The following is a 16,200-nucleotide window of genomic DNA, read 5'->3' as shown; positions in this document are numbered from 1 at the left end:
AGGGTAGTGTGGCTTAATGTCATAAATAGTTGACAAAATGTAATGGAAACTGACATTAATGTCATAAAGAGTTGACATAATGTAATGGAAGTGGGACAAATGCAATAGTAGTGTGGGTTAATGTCATAAAGAGTTGACATAATATAATGGAAGGTTGACATAATACAATAGTATTGTGGGTTAATGTCATAAAGAGTTGACACAATATAATGGAAGGTTGACATAATACAATAGTATTGTGGGTTAATGTCATAAAGAGTTGACATAATGTAATGGAAGGTTGACACAATGCAATAGTAGTGTAGAAAATGTCATAAAGTGTTGACATAATGTAGTGGAAGGTTGACGCAATGCAATGTTGTGTGCTGCTATAAGGCAGTGACGGCGTTCCATAAATGAACATGTGAACATTTAACGTAATGAACTACAAAAAAATCTATTTTTATGCGCCCGAATCGAAAGATCCGAGGCGTTATTGTTTTTGTCCTGTCTTTCTGTCTGTCTGTATCTATTTGTCTGCAAACTTTAACCTTCGCCATAACTTTTGAACCATGAAAGATAAAGACTTCATATTTAGTATGCATACTCCATTAATTAAGCTCTTTCAAATGACACCAAGGTCAATGACCTTGTGACCTTGACTGTGACCTATATGCTAAAAATAGTTTTTTTCCGCAAACTTTTACCTTCGTCATAACTTTTGAACCATAAAAGATAGTGACTTCTTATTTGGTATGCAATCACCACTGATTAAGCTCTTTTAAATGACACCATGGTCGATGATCTTGTGACCTTGACTGTGACCTATACGCTAAATATAGCTTTTTTGACAACAAATTTTAACCTTCGCCATAACTTTTGAACGAAGAAAGATAGAGACTTTATATTTGACATGTATACTCCACTAATTAAGCCCTTTCACAAGACACCAAGGTCAATGACCTTGTGACCTTGACTGTGTCCTATATGCTAAAAATAGCTTTTCTGAACCTTCAAGATAACTTTTGAACCATGAGAGATAGAGACTTCGTATTTGGTATGTATACTTCACTAATCAAGTTCTTACAAATGACACAGATCAATGACCTTGTGACCTTGACTGTGATCTATATGCTAAAAATATGTTTTTTTTTAAAATTTGTTGCCGCCGGGCGCATAGTGTTTCACAAACACATCTTGTTGTTGTTAAAAATTATGTAATGTTAACGTTGTTGGAAGTTTGGGTATTCTGTAACAGAAACTGTCAAACACAGTAGCAGTTCATACATTGTACACTGCACCTCTGGTCTCCGCGGATTTTTTTTTGTCCCCCGCTTTCGCGAAAGCGAGTGGACATTAAATCTCATTCGTCTGTCCCTCTGTCAGTCTGGCTGGGGATGCTCGACGTCACAAAAACTTTAACCTTAGATATATCTTTTGAATGAGAAGAAAAGAACTTTCATATTAAACATGTATATTACCTGTGACAAGATCTTTCTAAATACACTTTGATTTTTGACCCCATGATCTTGACCTTGAAGTTTGACCTAATTTTTGAAAATTAAATACTTTGAATTGGCCATAACTTTTGAATGAGAAGAGATAGGGATTTTTTACCAAAATGTGTATTACCTGCGACAAGACCCCCCTAACATGCTTAAAAACACTATGATTTTTGACTATGTGACCTTAACCTTGACCTACTTTTCAAAAAACTTTAACCTTGGTCATGAATTCTGAATGAGAAGAGATAGGGCGTTCATATTAAATCTGTGTATTGCCTGTGACATAACCTTTCTAAATACACTATGATTTTTGTTCTTGTGACCTTGACCTAAAAGTTTCGAAGTTTGACCTACTTTTCAAAATTGTTAATTTTTACTTATACAGTTACTTTTGATTGATAAGATATAGAGCTTTCGTATTTCATATATGCACTGCCTGTGACAAGATATTTCCGAGCATGATGATTTCTGACCCCTTGACCTTCACGATTAATCTTATTTTTTTTTTTCTAAAAATCAATTTCGGTGATAATTTCCAAATGACATACGATAGGGCATTCATATTTGACATAAAATGTCATCAAAAAATTATATCTCACCCACAAAGACACCGAAAGCGGGGGAACATAATTCTTTGAATTTGCTTGTTAACTCTGCAAACTATTTCCTTTAAAACTCTGAAATATTTTTTTTTATTTTAAGTCAAGGTTATGGGTTCGAGTTTGGCATGGTGTGTGACACAGATAATGCGCATAACATTAGTAATATTTCTTAGTCTTTTAGTTTATATAAGATCTTTTAATTATCCTATTTTTTACGCACAAATATATGTATTTGTATAAGTGGTTTGTTCTCCATTTTGTATACTTACAGTATGTATATTTTAATATTAAGTGCACTAGAGTACTAGTATCTTCATTATAACGCGCTATAGAAATATTATATTGTATTTTGGATATGAAAATTGAATTCTTTTCTCATTCAGCATTTTGATAATATTCTATCGTCGTTGGTATGACCTTGTTAATGTTACAAATAAAATGTATCACTGGGTCGTATCACTGGGTAGTATTTAAGCTTACAGACTTGTTTCATATCAATTGTTATAAGTTTTTATACTAAATTTTACTTAGAAATGTTCCGTTGACTTAAAAAGTTTTTATACTAAATTTGAGTTAGAAATGTTCCGTTAACATAAAACACGGGGTTTGTGGCGGTGTGACCGGTCAACAGGGGATGCTTACTCCTCCTAGGCACCTGATCCCACCTCTAGAATTTCCAGGGCATCGTGTTTAAACCATGTTCATGTATTAGTATTTCCGTAGTTTTCAAGAGATCGCGCGAAAGTGGATACAAAAACAAATTGGCGACTGAATCAATTATTTTTTTTTAAGGAAAAGCAACTAATAAACAATTACAAGATTTTTATGCATATCATTGCTATTTATTAAAAATATAAAATACCTGTTTCTTTTAATTGACGTTTACTCATTATAGGGATCTACATTTCTGCATTGGATAGAGAGTTTGGGGAAGCTTTATAAGGCTTATTCTTTTTATTTAAATGTTATTTCATTAACAATAAATTTGTAATTAACATTTTAAAGACCTTTCTTAAGACCTATAAAGCAGAAACAAGTTTCCTAACAAGAAGACATTACGCTGACATAAACCAGCATTCTGGATGCTTCTGCGTAACAAAATTGTACAATTATTAACCGAGGTCCCAATAACGATATTTGTTGGATTGAGAAAAAAATGTTCTTCAATTTCTTAGACTTTAATTGCGTTGTCTGACTTAACAGAAAATTGGTTTTATAAAAGCAAAGATAAACCGTAAAACAGATTATTTCAAAGTTTTCACAGTAACATTATACCTCTAGTTAAAAGGTTGAGATTTTAAAGAATCATCCATCTGTCACTGTGGGTTTATTTCGTCTGTAATTTTGTTTATGCCTATTTTGAAGACCATCACACTTCATATATATCTGCAGGACTATGAATCAATTGCCACATCTTAAAGTTCAGAGTCAATGTAGCCATTGTGGTCAAACTTAATTTCATTGGAATGCCTTACAAGTTTACACTATGAGAAGTTTGACATTTAACTAGCAGAGAACCAAAATGATTGCCTGGCCTGTGTGGTTATATTACAATAAAGTGTTAGAATGGTAAACAATGGATTTCTCATGATAATATACACAAGGTGGTCAGTAATACAAAGGTATTCTAATCTAAATTCTAATCTAATTACATAAGCAATCCTTGCTAAAAAATTCTATGAAACAGATTCTTATTTTAATGAATTCTGTTTTAATTTATTTCTTACACATATTTTTTTCAATTTTTCATTTTGTTTCATAAAAAAGATATCTCCTCTGTTGTATTTTTTGTGCATACTTAAATTGTAAATAGCTAATATAATAATAGTAATAAACACACACTATTTCAAATCTATCATAATTCATTAAATACTTCTTTTTTAATCGAAAAAAGAAGGGAAAGTAACTTGAGGAGGAAAGTCTCATTCTGATATATTGATGGAATCTAATGCAGTGCTGTGATATGTCAAGTTAAGACAGCAATGTTCATAATAGCTCAGGAGCGCTAACTCTTTCTAGCAAGGACGATAACTCTTACCCATCCAACATATCTGTGAAGTGCCGACTGTCTGAGTGCAGTCACAAGGTTATAGTCCTCTGAACTATGGTGGACCTGATGCCCCGCCCACATTATATTGACCTCTACATAAAATATGTACATGAAAAGGCTTTTATTTATCTTACAAGAACTATAATACCTTAAAAATCGTATATTACTTGTTGTAATTGCACATTAAACAACTTGCCTAGAATTCATTCACATTTCACATTCTCAAGACATATATTGTTGTTTTTTTTATTCAACATTAATGGAACACATTTTACATACGTTGTCGTGTGTTATTAGCAGACCTGTTTTTTCACAAGTAACAGAATATATTCAAAAATATTTAAATGAAAAAAAAGACAAATCTTATTGTGGTCTACAATTCGACCATTAAATATACGTCTATCTACGACGTTTTATAAGCAAACAGTATCCAATTTCCTACCTACATTGACCGATATATCTACACAAATTATAAGACAATGCAGAATCTTACTCATTTGTTTCATATACCCATAATCTTAATGGCAAGCTAGCAACTAGGTGGGATCAGATGCCCTGGAGATATATAATTACATATATCATGATAAGCATTATTATGATAGGTAGATTTATACTTCTCTGAAAATGTTGAACGCAAAACATTGAATAAATGATGCAACAAACTACTTTACTCTTAAGGACAGATGATACAAGCAAAAAAAATGGATGCCTGGATTGGTATATATTTTCTGGTCTTATTTCATTGAAAATGATGTAAAAAATAAATTTCTTCAATATAAAGAAATTGTAAACCTTCTATGATGTTCAAAATTCTACCTCTCAGAAACCATCTTTATTAATCTATACAAATATTTTTTCTCTTCAAATCCCATTTTTTGAGAATTTGAATAAAAATTCAAAAACCACGGTTAAACTTATTCATTTTACTAATTAAAACATGACTCAAGTTGTTATTTTCAAATTTTTTGACAAAAATTTGTTTATTTCATCTGTCCTTAATCAGAACTAAGTTGACTAATGCAAAATCATGGATAGAAAGGAAACTTGCTTATTTCTGCGTCATTATGAAATTAGCGGTGGAGAGTAGTGAAATTAAATGTACATTTTATTTGTATTTGTTTACCAGCTACACCAAAAAGAGTTAAAAGTACCGGTAGAATATTTTAAGAAATTAAGAAATAAAAAAAATAGCATTTTGGTTAAAATTCATAAAGTTATTCTCATAACTATATACTATAGTGGAGTGATGTAGAATGATTATTTACCGTGACCGCATCGATGTACCCAGTAGTATCCGAAGTCCACCCCCAGGAAGCCTAATAACCAGGTCCACGGACTGTCCCACGGGAGGTCAACAAGGTTAAAGTGTTCATAGACCCAGATATAGGTCACCAGCTCCACAGAACGAAACAGCAGCCTGAAAATGTGAGGAGAAAAATGTCCTTAAAAACGTAGTATCGAAAGAATATGAATTACTTCCGTGGACTATAAAATACGAGGGTTGATCCAAAAGTAATGTCACTGTGTCCATATCTTTAATATTTGGCGTAATATTATCAAATGTAATGTATCAAAAGATGCACCAAAATAAATCTAATCAAAATTGAAATTTTCATTTAATAATGTTTCATTGAATTAATTTTATATACGTTTGAAACATAAGGGGTGTCGCCGCGTCGCAACTAAACGTCACGTTTTAAAGCGTATATTGTTAGAATGAAAAAAGACAAACACATTGAAAAGCATCTAAAAACGCGTCTAATCACCCAATATTTTATAAGACAAAAATTTAAGACATTTTTAGTCTTTAAGTTGAAAATAAAATGACGTCATTGCTTTTTGATCATAAACATTGTTGTTTTAATCTGAGGTATTGAACAAAGGAAATGTCGAAATGGTAGAAAACTGCTGAAACGAGTTGTAATGCATTTTTACGTCAAAATATGGAAATCGGCAGTAGAGACAGTTACGATGATTAATCAGACACGCAGAGGAAAAAATGTAAATAAAGACTTGTTTATAGATAGGTTCAGCGATTTTTGGTAGGTAATGGTCATTGAATGATCAGCAGAGGACAGAAAGACCGAAATGGGATGTCGGGCGGAAACGTTCAATTTTGTCTGATGTTGTCAAAAAAGAGAGCGTGTCAAGGTTAGAGCGATAAGAGAAACTTTAAATTTGTCTTATGGTATTGTTCCAAGAATTTTGACATAGGACTAAATTATTTATAGAGTGAGTGTATGATGGGTGCAAGAATTGATATGTAAATTCCAAATTAAAAAGCTTGTACCTAATTCAAGGGACATGGACACAGTTTCTTATAAGTTTTGGTAAGGTTGCTGTGAAATTTTTCAAATATGTAAATTCTTAAAAAGCTTTTTCAAGGGACATGGACACAGTTTCAACTGAAATTTTTCAAACTTATTTTTCCGTCTTTTCTGCAAATAATTATTCTTAATGATTATCAAAAGTTTGAATTTCAGTTGTCGAGATACAAGACAGATTTAGAGCTCCAAATCTTTGTTATGTAAACAAGGCCCGTGTCATGTTTTTGTTTACGTAGGTTAAATATACTAATATATATTCGTTCAGAGCAAATTTTTCAATAAAGAACTTAATTCTAAATAGCATTGGACAATTTTTTACTGATTTACTGAATATTATTTTGTTATAAATATGATATTTTCTATATGAAAACAAAAACAAGGCTCGAGCCTTGTTTAGATTATGAAGAATTTTAAGTTCTGTATAATCTTTGTAAATCAACAATTAGATGTTTTAAAAATTTCTTGCTGATCATTTGATTTGCCTTAATTAGGAATTGTAAACATTAAAATTTGTTTAAAAAAAAAACAAATCAGTTGAAACTGTGTCCATGTCCCTTTAATACTTACCCGTGCAATAGAGACAGCAGCCCATTCGCCAAAGAACCAAAGCTGTCATTAAATCGCGGCAGGCGTTTCCCTCTCAAGTACAAAATAGGAACTTCCAGAATTATCAAACAAATGAAAAATGGTATGGCCTGGAAAATATTAATTTCAAATTTATTCGCAATAACATGAAGTATACGTACATGTATCTAAATGATATGTTTAACGACATTAGGGTTAATGAGAAGAGTCAAGTAAATATCGAAGTGCAACAAAAGTATACAGTAGGGGTTTGTTGATAAAGACGTTCCATCTTGGAAACTCTGCTGTAGGACTTCCACTGGGGAAGGAATCCTGTTTTCCATTGAACATTAAACAAGCTAGAGGGGATATCTTATTCTAATCATTATATCCCTTTTTTATCAGCAAATATCCTAATGAATGCACCACTTAGATCCCTTAGCTTATTGCTTAAATGTTCTTCTTCTTGAACACAACATGTTATTTCAGGCACCGTGTATGCCACTTTTAAAACTTCTCACTTTTGATTGATATTAATATTAATTTCTAAAGATGAAATTTGAAATGCCAAAACAGATTCGAAGAATTCATTTTCGTAACTAATTTGTTCCAATCATTGAATTTATTGTAGACATAATCTATTCATAAAATATATTCTAAAATACTCCTATTTCTGTCTTTAAGCATCGTTCTGATCATGGTGATATAGACAATTTTTAAAAGCCAGTTTAAAGCTGCAGCCACTGAATATATATATTGGAGCATTTAGTCCCGTCAAACAGAGAACATTACTGAATGATATTTCATCAGCTGTAAGGTTTTTAGAAACAGTATATGTTGGTGAAACATGATTTCTTCGCAGGAATATGTCAGCCATCAGACCAAGTAAACCAATGAACCAGTTGGGTAACATTACAAAGTTGAAAGCCATAAATGGGAGGATATGAAAGTATTGCTTACTGGCCATAACCCAAGATAAATATTAATACACACAGACAAAAAGCAATGAAAAGTTCAGGATGGTATTCAGTATCAATACATACCTCATCGACATACTTTGGAACTTTTTCCACTGTTGGAAAAGAAGTTTCTTTTGGAGACACAATGTAGAAAAGTCTTCTCAACCTTGTAAATATTTTTGTCACGACGTCGACATTATTTTCCATTTTCTCCAACAAGTAACAGCTGACTTTGTTTTGGACTTTGATCGTGAAGAAAGTGAAAGTACTACAGGCAAAACAAAATTTAGGTATTACGAACCCGATTTAAATTCAAATATATCTGACAGTGTTGTATGATATTCAAACATTTTATAATGCTTTTATATCAGTGGCGGATCCAGAAATTTTGAAAAGGGGGGGGGCGACCAGTTTGAGGTCAGGGTAGGGGCCCACAGCCACACCAAAAAAACATTGATTTATCAAATATTGTGTATTTTTTGGACTCAAAAGGGGGGGGGGGGGGGCCTGTATATAGCTTCCCCCCCCATGAAAGAAACTTCCAAACTCTTGTGAATGTTTATTTAAAAAAAAAAAAATAAAAAATAAAAAAAAAGGATCCGCTTTGATTCTTTTCAGATGTATATAAATTTGCTTCCAATTCCTCCCCATGAAAGAAACCTTTAAAGAAGGCAAACTCTTGTGAAAAAAGGAAGTATGTTTAGTTTAAATTTAAAAAAATAAAAATAAAATAAAAAAAAGGGATCGGAAATGGAATGACATTGAAGAGTTTAAAAATTGTCTTTGATTCTTTTCTATTTCTTTACGAATTTGACATACTGGAACATAAATTGATAGGAATAAGTTATGAAATTTGGAATTTAATTTCGTATTTCCACCCTCGCTTTATATTCACGTAACGATTAATAAAAAATTAATACACCTGTTGAAAGATAAGGGTTTTTTAAACAGGTTATTAATATATGCTGTTTTTAATTCAAAAATCAAAAAAAATTATATTATGTATAATTATTTATAATAAGCAATATTATTTCTTTCTTAAGAATGTGCAAAGGTAAACGATTCTTAATCATGCTTGCATCTTCTTTCATGCTCCTCATAACAGACTTTTGTTGTGAATTAGTAACCTAATATCCAGAATTTGTTTCCTTTTCTGGTAGTTTTAAAGTTAAGATAAAGCAGTTTTTGTGTAGTTTTGATAACGCTTAAGGGTTTTATGATTACGGTCTCTGACGTCTTTAATATGTTGAACAATCCATATAAGTTTCAGCTTTACGGTGCGACCGTTAGAGCGAGCGCAAACTCTTCTATTCGTTTTAATTTAGATCGGGCTCGTCAAACCGCACGTGACATTTGGTGCGTCTAGACTACACTGACGTCACATGACGTCGTATGTAAAGTTTTCACAAATATATAAAAATTTGATTCCAAAAAAAAACTGAACAGTGCTGAAAGTTAATGAAAAAAGTTACGTTTACAATTTATCTTCAATATGTATCCATTTAATCAAGGCGAGTAAACTTTTTGTTGAACATTTGCCGTCATTCTCGCGAGAATGCAACTTTGCTAAGTGATGCATTGTGGGTCAAAATTACTGCGGCAAAAAATTCTAAAGAATGAATGTGCAGTAGTCCAAATTTTCTCTTCGCCCAGGCGTTGTCAGTCACATAAAACAAAAGAGTCACATAAATCTTAAATGCAGTTACGAGCGTCGCTTCGCGACGCTGATCAGCTGCGCTCGCTATAAGGGTTTAAAAGTGTGACTAAGAAAAAGTTTCAAATTACTTCGCATATTTAATTCTTTGACCTTTCTACACTAATAAAATGTGATTTTTCTGGCATTGAAAATTTAATAAGCAAGAAAATTATTTTAAAGTCTGAAACTTTTTCTGCAAATAAGCAAATGGGTCAAAGTTGTCTTAAATATTTAGAAAAGAACATCAAAAGTGGGGGTATATGACGTAAATTTTCAGAAATTACTAAAAAAGTGTAAATTTTCACTAAAATTTGCTCAATTTTTTCCTGGATTTACAGAATATACATGTATTTACTATATTTGTCACATTTCCTTGAAAGAATTCATTAAAAATAATTTAATGGATAGTTCAGAACCAGCGTACACATTTCACAGCAAAAAACAGCTTTGTGTGCAACCAGCATGGAAAAATAGAAATCTAAATTTAACAGTACTGTTATAGTTCAAAAGGGAAAAAACTGATCATTTTCTTCTAAAAACCTTCCGCCACGAAAATAGTTCCTAGCTTAAGTCTACTTGAATGGAATTTAATCGCGTTTTTTCACTGAATATAGTTCAATTTGCATTAAAGAATTCAGATTTAATGTTAGAACCTAAAAATGATGCAGAATTTTATAAATAAAGGACAGGACCAAAATCCGCTCAAAAGCTCAGGATCGAACGTCTTTAATAATTGCAAATACAAAGAAACTTAACTCTTTCTTTCATGTGTGGGTTTTTAACATATATATTTTCACATGCATCAATTGGTACAAAATATCATGATTTATTAAAGATCATGCTGCGTAACACTTGACAATACATTTTTCATAAGACAGGAAATCTCGACATTAATCTTAATAATTCATTATCATCACCTTATGAGAGGATTTCTAATAAACTGTAAGTTTGTTGATTTTTCTTTATTGTCTGAGTCATGTACATATACCTCCAAAGTATATTCAAGGTCAAAGCAGGCAGATGTGTAAGTTAACGTGTCCTCCATCACTGAATGAATATTTAGTGCATATTGAAATGCTAAGGTTCATATGGGTTTTTTCCTACTACAGGTACATCATTTCAGAGGATGTCTTTGCTCTTGTGCTTTCTACGTCATCGTAAGTATCGTTCGCATATCCTTTCTTGCTTGTAGAAAATTTAAGGACGGGGCTTTTAGCACGTGGGTCGACTTTGGTGTAGTTATCCAAATCAAAAGTGTCCTCTTTAAATGTCTCTGTCATCTGAGCGTAGTTGTCAGCAGTTTGTTTGTAACTCGCCACACTGGACGGAGAGGTAGCTTTGAATTCCGTGGATTCTTGAATCTTTTCCTGCAGAGGCTTTCTTAGCGGCTGTACGTACACGTCACGAGTCACGTGACTTCCTGTACTTTTGCGTCTCTGTTGTTCTCTTAGCTGTTGTTGTAGTGTAAGGTTAATTTCTGCTTTCACGTCATCTTTGTTTTGATGGCTAGGCGAATCAACTTTGTTGTAAATGTCTAACAGTTGAGTGTTATCACGGTAATTTAACACGCCATCATTGCGTGAAGAGTTCGAAACTTCAACCTTTTGCTCTTGTACAATCAAAGGTGGTCTGAAAACGTATGTAAACATCGAATGTATCTATTTCAGAGAAAACATGCAAACGAACAATTTTACTGGTATTTATTTCTTTCAAATGAACAAAAACTAATTTTCAAATTTTAACATACATGCGTCTAAATATTATTATTATGTTAGTCTCGAACATTAAAAAAAACTTTTTTGGCCTTTTAAAAATCTATAAAGCTTAACTGTAATTCTCTACAAATTAACTTTTTCAATTATTGCTCCTCAACATCTTTGCTTACTTGTTCTTTCTTTTCAGTAGTAAGAGGACGAGGATAACAACAATGAGAATAACGATGATAATGGATAAGGTACAGATGAGCGCTATATCCAGATCTACAACAGACAAAAGGGCCGTCTGGAATTAACGTGTACCGAAAAAGACAACAAAACTTGGTAAACGACAATAATATGATGTCCTCCCCTGAGCTAGTTTTAATGTAAAAATCAGAGCTGTGTAAGAAAATTCCTTACTCATTTAAACATCCCTTATCACCTCAAGTCATTATAATAAATGGTATGTCCACATGAACAAAATGCATCATAAAGCTACACAGTTTACATCTATTTACCCAGTAAATTTTGTTGATCCGCAGTTAGTCCTTTGTAGATAACTGTGAAGTTTGGTGATGCCGCTGTAGAAGTTAACATCGTCTCTATATGAGAAGAAAAAAAACTCAATATAGCAGCTACATGGTTATACAAGAAATATCTTTTCATTACTGAAAACAATATGATTTGATTTTAAATAATAAATAATTAACATATAAACTTAATTCAATAACCACCGATGTTAATGATTTCCTTTTATTGCGAGGAATACCATCCCCCCTCCTCATTCCTAAACTGCACAATTCATAAATTTGGCTGACTAAACTGTTAAAATGTTTATTTCTAGGTATACTACCTTTGACATTGGATTTGTATATGGCCTTGAACCCTCCGTACCGGATGTTTTGGTTGCTACTGGATACCAATATAAGGTTAAGGGTGTTACTTGTGGAATTGATGGTGAATCTTTGTAATTTACCGCAATACTTTCCTAACAAAGTAGACTGTCGAAAAAATCCATCTCTGATCTGTAAAAGTGGTAATTAAAAAAAAATTGGAGATAACGAAGAGAAATCATGCTCAAAAAGTTCAATAAACAATGCAAATTTTAGAACTAGTGATTGATCCCACCATCATAAATCTGTACGCTTTTCAGTTGCTGGCTTCATGAACATGATAATTAAATTAAATATTTACAATACAGAATACACAAATGCAATAAAAAAGCAAACTCACATTAGTAGATGATTACATTATTACACTACTTTTATGTATTTCAGAATGTTCTTTTTAAAACGAGCTCATATTGTGTTTAATAAATTTACTTACATGTGCTATATATTACACCTACATTCCATCAAATGCTATAAATCACTTACATGTATTCCGTTGTGTTTAGTTTCAGTGTTTATCAAAAAGTAAGTGACAAATAAGTTTTCACCTCCAATGTAAACAAGAAGATTCAGAATTAAGCAAATATTTCACTTAACAAATATCTTAATTTCTTAGGTAGACTTGGTTCGCAAAGCTGCACCGTGACAGATAACCACCAACCCACTTTATGACTCATTATTTATACCTCAAAAGAAATGCTGGCTTAAAAATAAGAAAAACAGAAAAAAACACTACAAAATGAATTTTAAAAAGGATTTTTTTTTTCTAAACATACTATGTACTAACCAAGTAACGTTAGATATGTGTAACAGAGAACAAAGCCTATAAAAATTTCAAACGAAATATACCATTACATGTCCACTTTACCTCTACATAATCATCGATACACGACCCGTCCACTTTGGATCCGACATCGAAATCTATGAAAGTAAGAGAGGTTATCCTTCCTGGGTATTGAGTGATGGTGTAACTGCAGACAATGTCCCGGATGTAATTCTTAGGATAACTAGGGGACATAATTTCTCCCGATTCTTCACTCAATGTCACTCCACACACTAGGTAAAACATTTCATATTTAGATAAATCAGCAATGCTGATTACATTTAAGAATGAATAAAGGCAGGTTTTTGGGTTACGACAGTACTCACCACTCCATTTGGCCTGAAATCCCTCCGAGCTGACGTCACACTGGGCTACAAACTTAACGAACATACGACTGGTTGTCGATATCGTTGTTTCTGGGATCGTACTTCCGGTCACCACTCTTAACAATGGAGAATTTTCGTCAACACCATTGTGGATCTTTTAAAAATTTAAGAATAAAGCTATAAGTATAAAGTATATATGCATTACATAGATTAAATACTCTTTAGTAAATTATTTGTATATTTTTTAACAAAGACAACAGTCAATGTTCCTAAATAGATTGCAATGAACTCTTGACTATGTAAAATTTATTTACACGATAAAGTTTGCATCCTTCTGATTCCTTTACAAGTCTCAACATGAAAAACAATGAAAGTCAATATTTGGTATAATGATAAAAGATGTTTTCAAAAAGTCTTATAGTATTGGTTTAATTAATTGGTTCTCTTTTCCGAACTTGATAATCTTAACTTTATTTGTATATTCTTCGTCATTTAAACATGCTGAAATAAAAAAAAAAGCATCATCATTCACCTGTATATAGTCTTCACAGGTGCCAGTTTTTACAAGATTTAAGTTCAAGAAATCCAACACAACATTGCTTCCAGACACGCTGTCTATGACGTAAGAGCACGATCGTTTAATTGGATAAAATCCAGGCCAAAATGGTGATCGAATTTTGCCTGTAGGCGTGGTAACCCGGCTGCCACAAGCTATTAAATGATAAAAAGATAAATTATTTTAAAGATAGGCACTTATCATACAGAAAAAAAATCTTTTAACTGCTTTAGAATATGTTACAATATGAAAAACGGACCTGTCCATATAAGACTATACTTAAAACCACGAGGTCTTCCGAGTGCCTGATTAAAGGTTAGCTTTAATTTCTTGGCTCCAGTTTGTAACAGTCCATTTCCCTCATTTGAACATGGAAGATTTAGCAGTGTACTGTTCTGGGGACCAATTTCTTCAACCTATAGATTTGAAAACATATTCAATATTTTTCAAAATCTTTATTTTTTTTTATATGAAACAAACTGATTTTCATAAATAAATTTCCAAGAAACATTTGTTGGTATACCTTTAAAGCATTATCACAGGCGCTTGACTGAGTGTACTCTGATTTATACTGCACAAAAAAGGATTCCACATCTAGTGGTTCTATAGTGTACTCGCATGTTATATCAAACGCATGCGCGAGGTAGAGTTCCGGTGACTTGATTTCACCGTAATGGTCGGTTATTTTACCACCACACGCTGCCCACTCTAAGACGAACCCCTCAGTCTCCACCGTCCCGTCCGATCGGAACTTGATGAATAGCTCATTGCCATGGTAAAGCGTGTTTGGCGGGAAAGTGGCGCCGCAGTAATGTTTGTGGCTGTTCTCCAGGACGTGATCATGTGGATCCCCGTTTGATAGAGTTTGGTGTTCGAAAGCAAACGGGTCAACGATCTGAGAAAAAAAATCAACACTGACATCTATTAATCTCTACTGTGCATTTATCTATATACAAGTGGGTCCTCTAGAATAAACTTGATTTAACCACAATATCTTATTATTCTGGATAATTTTTGTAGACATTCTTAAAAGACTTGAACTGTGCATTAGATACAGTGTTAATTAAATCTTTCAGTAAATTTTGAGGTTACGTGCAAATCTTTTACCTCTAAATAGTCCACACAACTAGCTGCCCAGTTATTCTCTAGTCTAAATTTGCTAAAGGCAACCATAATTTTACTTCCGGTATAAGTCTGTATATGAAAGTCACAGTTCTCGTTGGCGGAGTATAGGTTGCTGTAAACCGGGGGGAAGAAGCGACCTTCCAGCAATTCATATTTCCCGCCACAGGCTTAAGAAGAAAGAAAACCCGTTAATACAGATAATTCATACATGAATATAAATCTTCATTGTTTTGAATAAGACTAGGGTCATGAATAATGTTTTTTTTTTTAATTTTCATGAACATGAATCATAATGATCAATAGACCAGCTCAAGTTTGACTTGAACATGGGAAATACCAAGAAGAATAGCTGTCTTTCGACTTGTACATAGGAAATACCATTAGAATAGCTTACGTTCGACTTGAACTGGGGGAATACCCAATAGCATAGCTTACGTTCAACTTGAATATAGGAAATACTGATTCCTGTTCCTTGTGTGTAAGCATCAGAATAAAACCGAACAGAGAGTTCATTAAAGGTCGAGGTCACTGTGAAAGGGGAGGATATGATTCCACAATGTTCAGCTATCGGTAGTGTGGACCCAGAATCAGAAATCTATAAAAATGAAAGATTTTTACGTTAGTCTTTTACATCTGTAAAAATACAGTGTTCACGCAGCCTCAAACACTTAAACATCAGAGTTGCTCAAACAGCACGGATCGAGAGTTACCTGAACATAATCCATACACTTCCCGTCGGCATTCCTCTGCTGAAGGTTGAACTGGGTGAAGGTGATGGCGACTCGTTTTCCTTCCGGTTGTCGGAAAACATACGTACAGTCCATGTTGTTTCTATAGTAACCATTAAAGGTGGGGAGGACCATGGTTCCCGCCGCCTGGTCTATAACGCCACCACAAACTGAAGAACAAATATTCCTCAAAAATTAATATATTTTAAAAACTTATGATAACGTAATCATAAACAGAAACATCATCAAAAACATACTGGGTACTGTGAAGACGGTCACATGTACAAGTGCGTCTGGCATTCAAATGTTTCAAAAACACTGACACACAATCGAATTTTCAACGGGAGGGACTGCAAATTTTTTTTCATTTCAA

The 16,200-nt window shown here is 33.0% G+C and overlaps 2 protein-coding genes across 2 annotated transcripts; both read right to left on the bottom strand.

Annotated features, from left to right (window-relative positions):
* Positions 1-4,040: 4,040 nt before the first annotated feature.
* On the bottom strand, positions 4,041-8,244 carry LOC134274605 (alkylglycerol monooxygenase-like). Its single transcript, XM_062756879.1, has 4 exons — positions 8,071-8,244; positions 7,031-7,158; positions 5,402-5,553; positions 4,041-4,228 (listed from the first exon to the last, which is right to left on the bottom strand). The coding sequence occupies exons 1-4, from the start codon at positions 8,191-8,193 to the stop codon at positions 4,092-4,094; spliced, it is 540 nt and encodes a 179-aa protein (XP_062612863.1). The 5' UTR covers positions 8,194-8,244; the 3' UTR covers positions 4,041-4,091.
* A 2,389-nt stretch (positions 8,245-10,633) lies between these two features.
* Positions 10,634-15,962, bottom strand: LOC134274603 (cubilin-like). The gene is made up of 12 exons (XM_062756878.1): positions 15,810-15,962; positions 15,535-15,694; positions 15,082-15,266; positions 14,498-14,869; positions 14,234-14,390; positions 13,951-14,129; positions 13,419-13,572; positions 13,138-13,325; positions 12,233-12,404; positions 11,898-11,981; positions 11,568-11,661; positions 10,634-11,311 (listed from the first exon to the last, which is right to left on the bottom strand). Exons 1-12 carry the CDS (start codon positions 15,960-15,962, stop codon positions 10,786-10,788), a joined length of 2,424 nt encoding a protein of 807 aa, XP_062612862.1. The 3' UTR covers positions 10,634-10,785.
* Positions 15,963-16,200: the final 238 nt, after the last annotated feature.

The sequence above is a fragment of the Saccostrea cucullata genome, unplaced genomic scaffold (genome assembly GCF_032062105.1).
Source record: "Saccostrea cucullata isolate Sc308-1 unplaced genomic scaffold, CSIRO_AGI_Scuc_v1 ctg7558, whole genome shotgun sequence".
Lineage (NCBI taxonomy): Eukaryota > Metazoa > Mollusca > Bivalvia > Ostreida > Ostreidae > Saccostrea > Saccostrea cuccullata.
This window is presented reverse-complemented; position numbering and strand designations above follow the sequence as displayed.

Bases quoted from the DNA above. Each gene is read 5' to 3' on its own strand.
- LOC134274603 (XM_062756878.1), bottom strand. From the start codon at position 15,962: ATGGTCCTCCCCACCTTTAATGGTTACTATAGAAACAACATGGACTGT. The intron at 14,870-15,081 runs GTAAAAGATTTG...TTTTTTTCTCAG, and splicing joins GTTGTGTGGACTATTTAGAG to ATCGTTGACCCGTTTGCTTT. The intron at 11,662-11,897 runs GTAAATAGATGT...TGTCTGTTGTAG, and splicing joins GGATCAACAAAATTTACTGG to ATCTGGATATAGCGCTCATC.
- LOC134274605 (XM_062756879.1), bottom strand. From the start codon at position 8,193: ATGGAAAATAATGTCGACGTCGTGACAAAAATATTTACAAGGTTGAGA. The intron at 5,554-7,030 runs GTAAGTATTAAA...TCACATTTTCAG, and splicing joins CTGCTGTCTCTATTGCACGG to GCTGCTGTTTCGTTCTGTGG. The intron at 4,229-5,401 runs GTAAATAATCAT...TATTTTATGTAG, and splicing joins GGTACATCGATGCGGTCACG to AGGTCAATATAATGTGGGCG.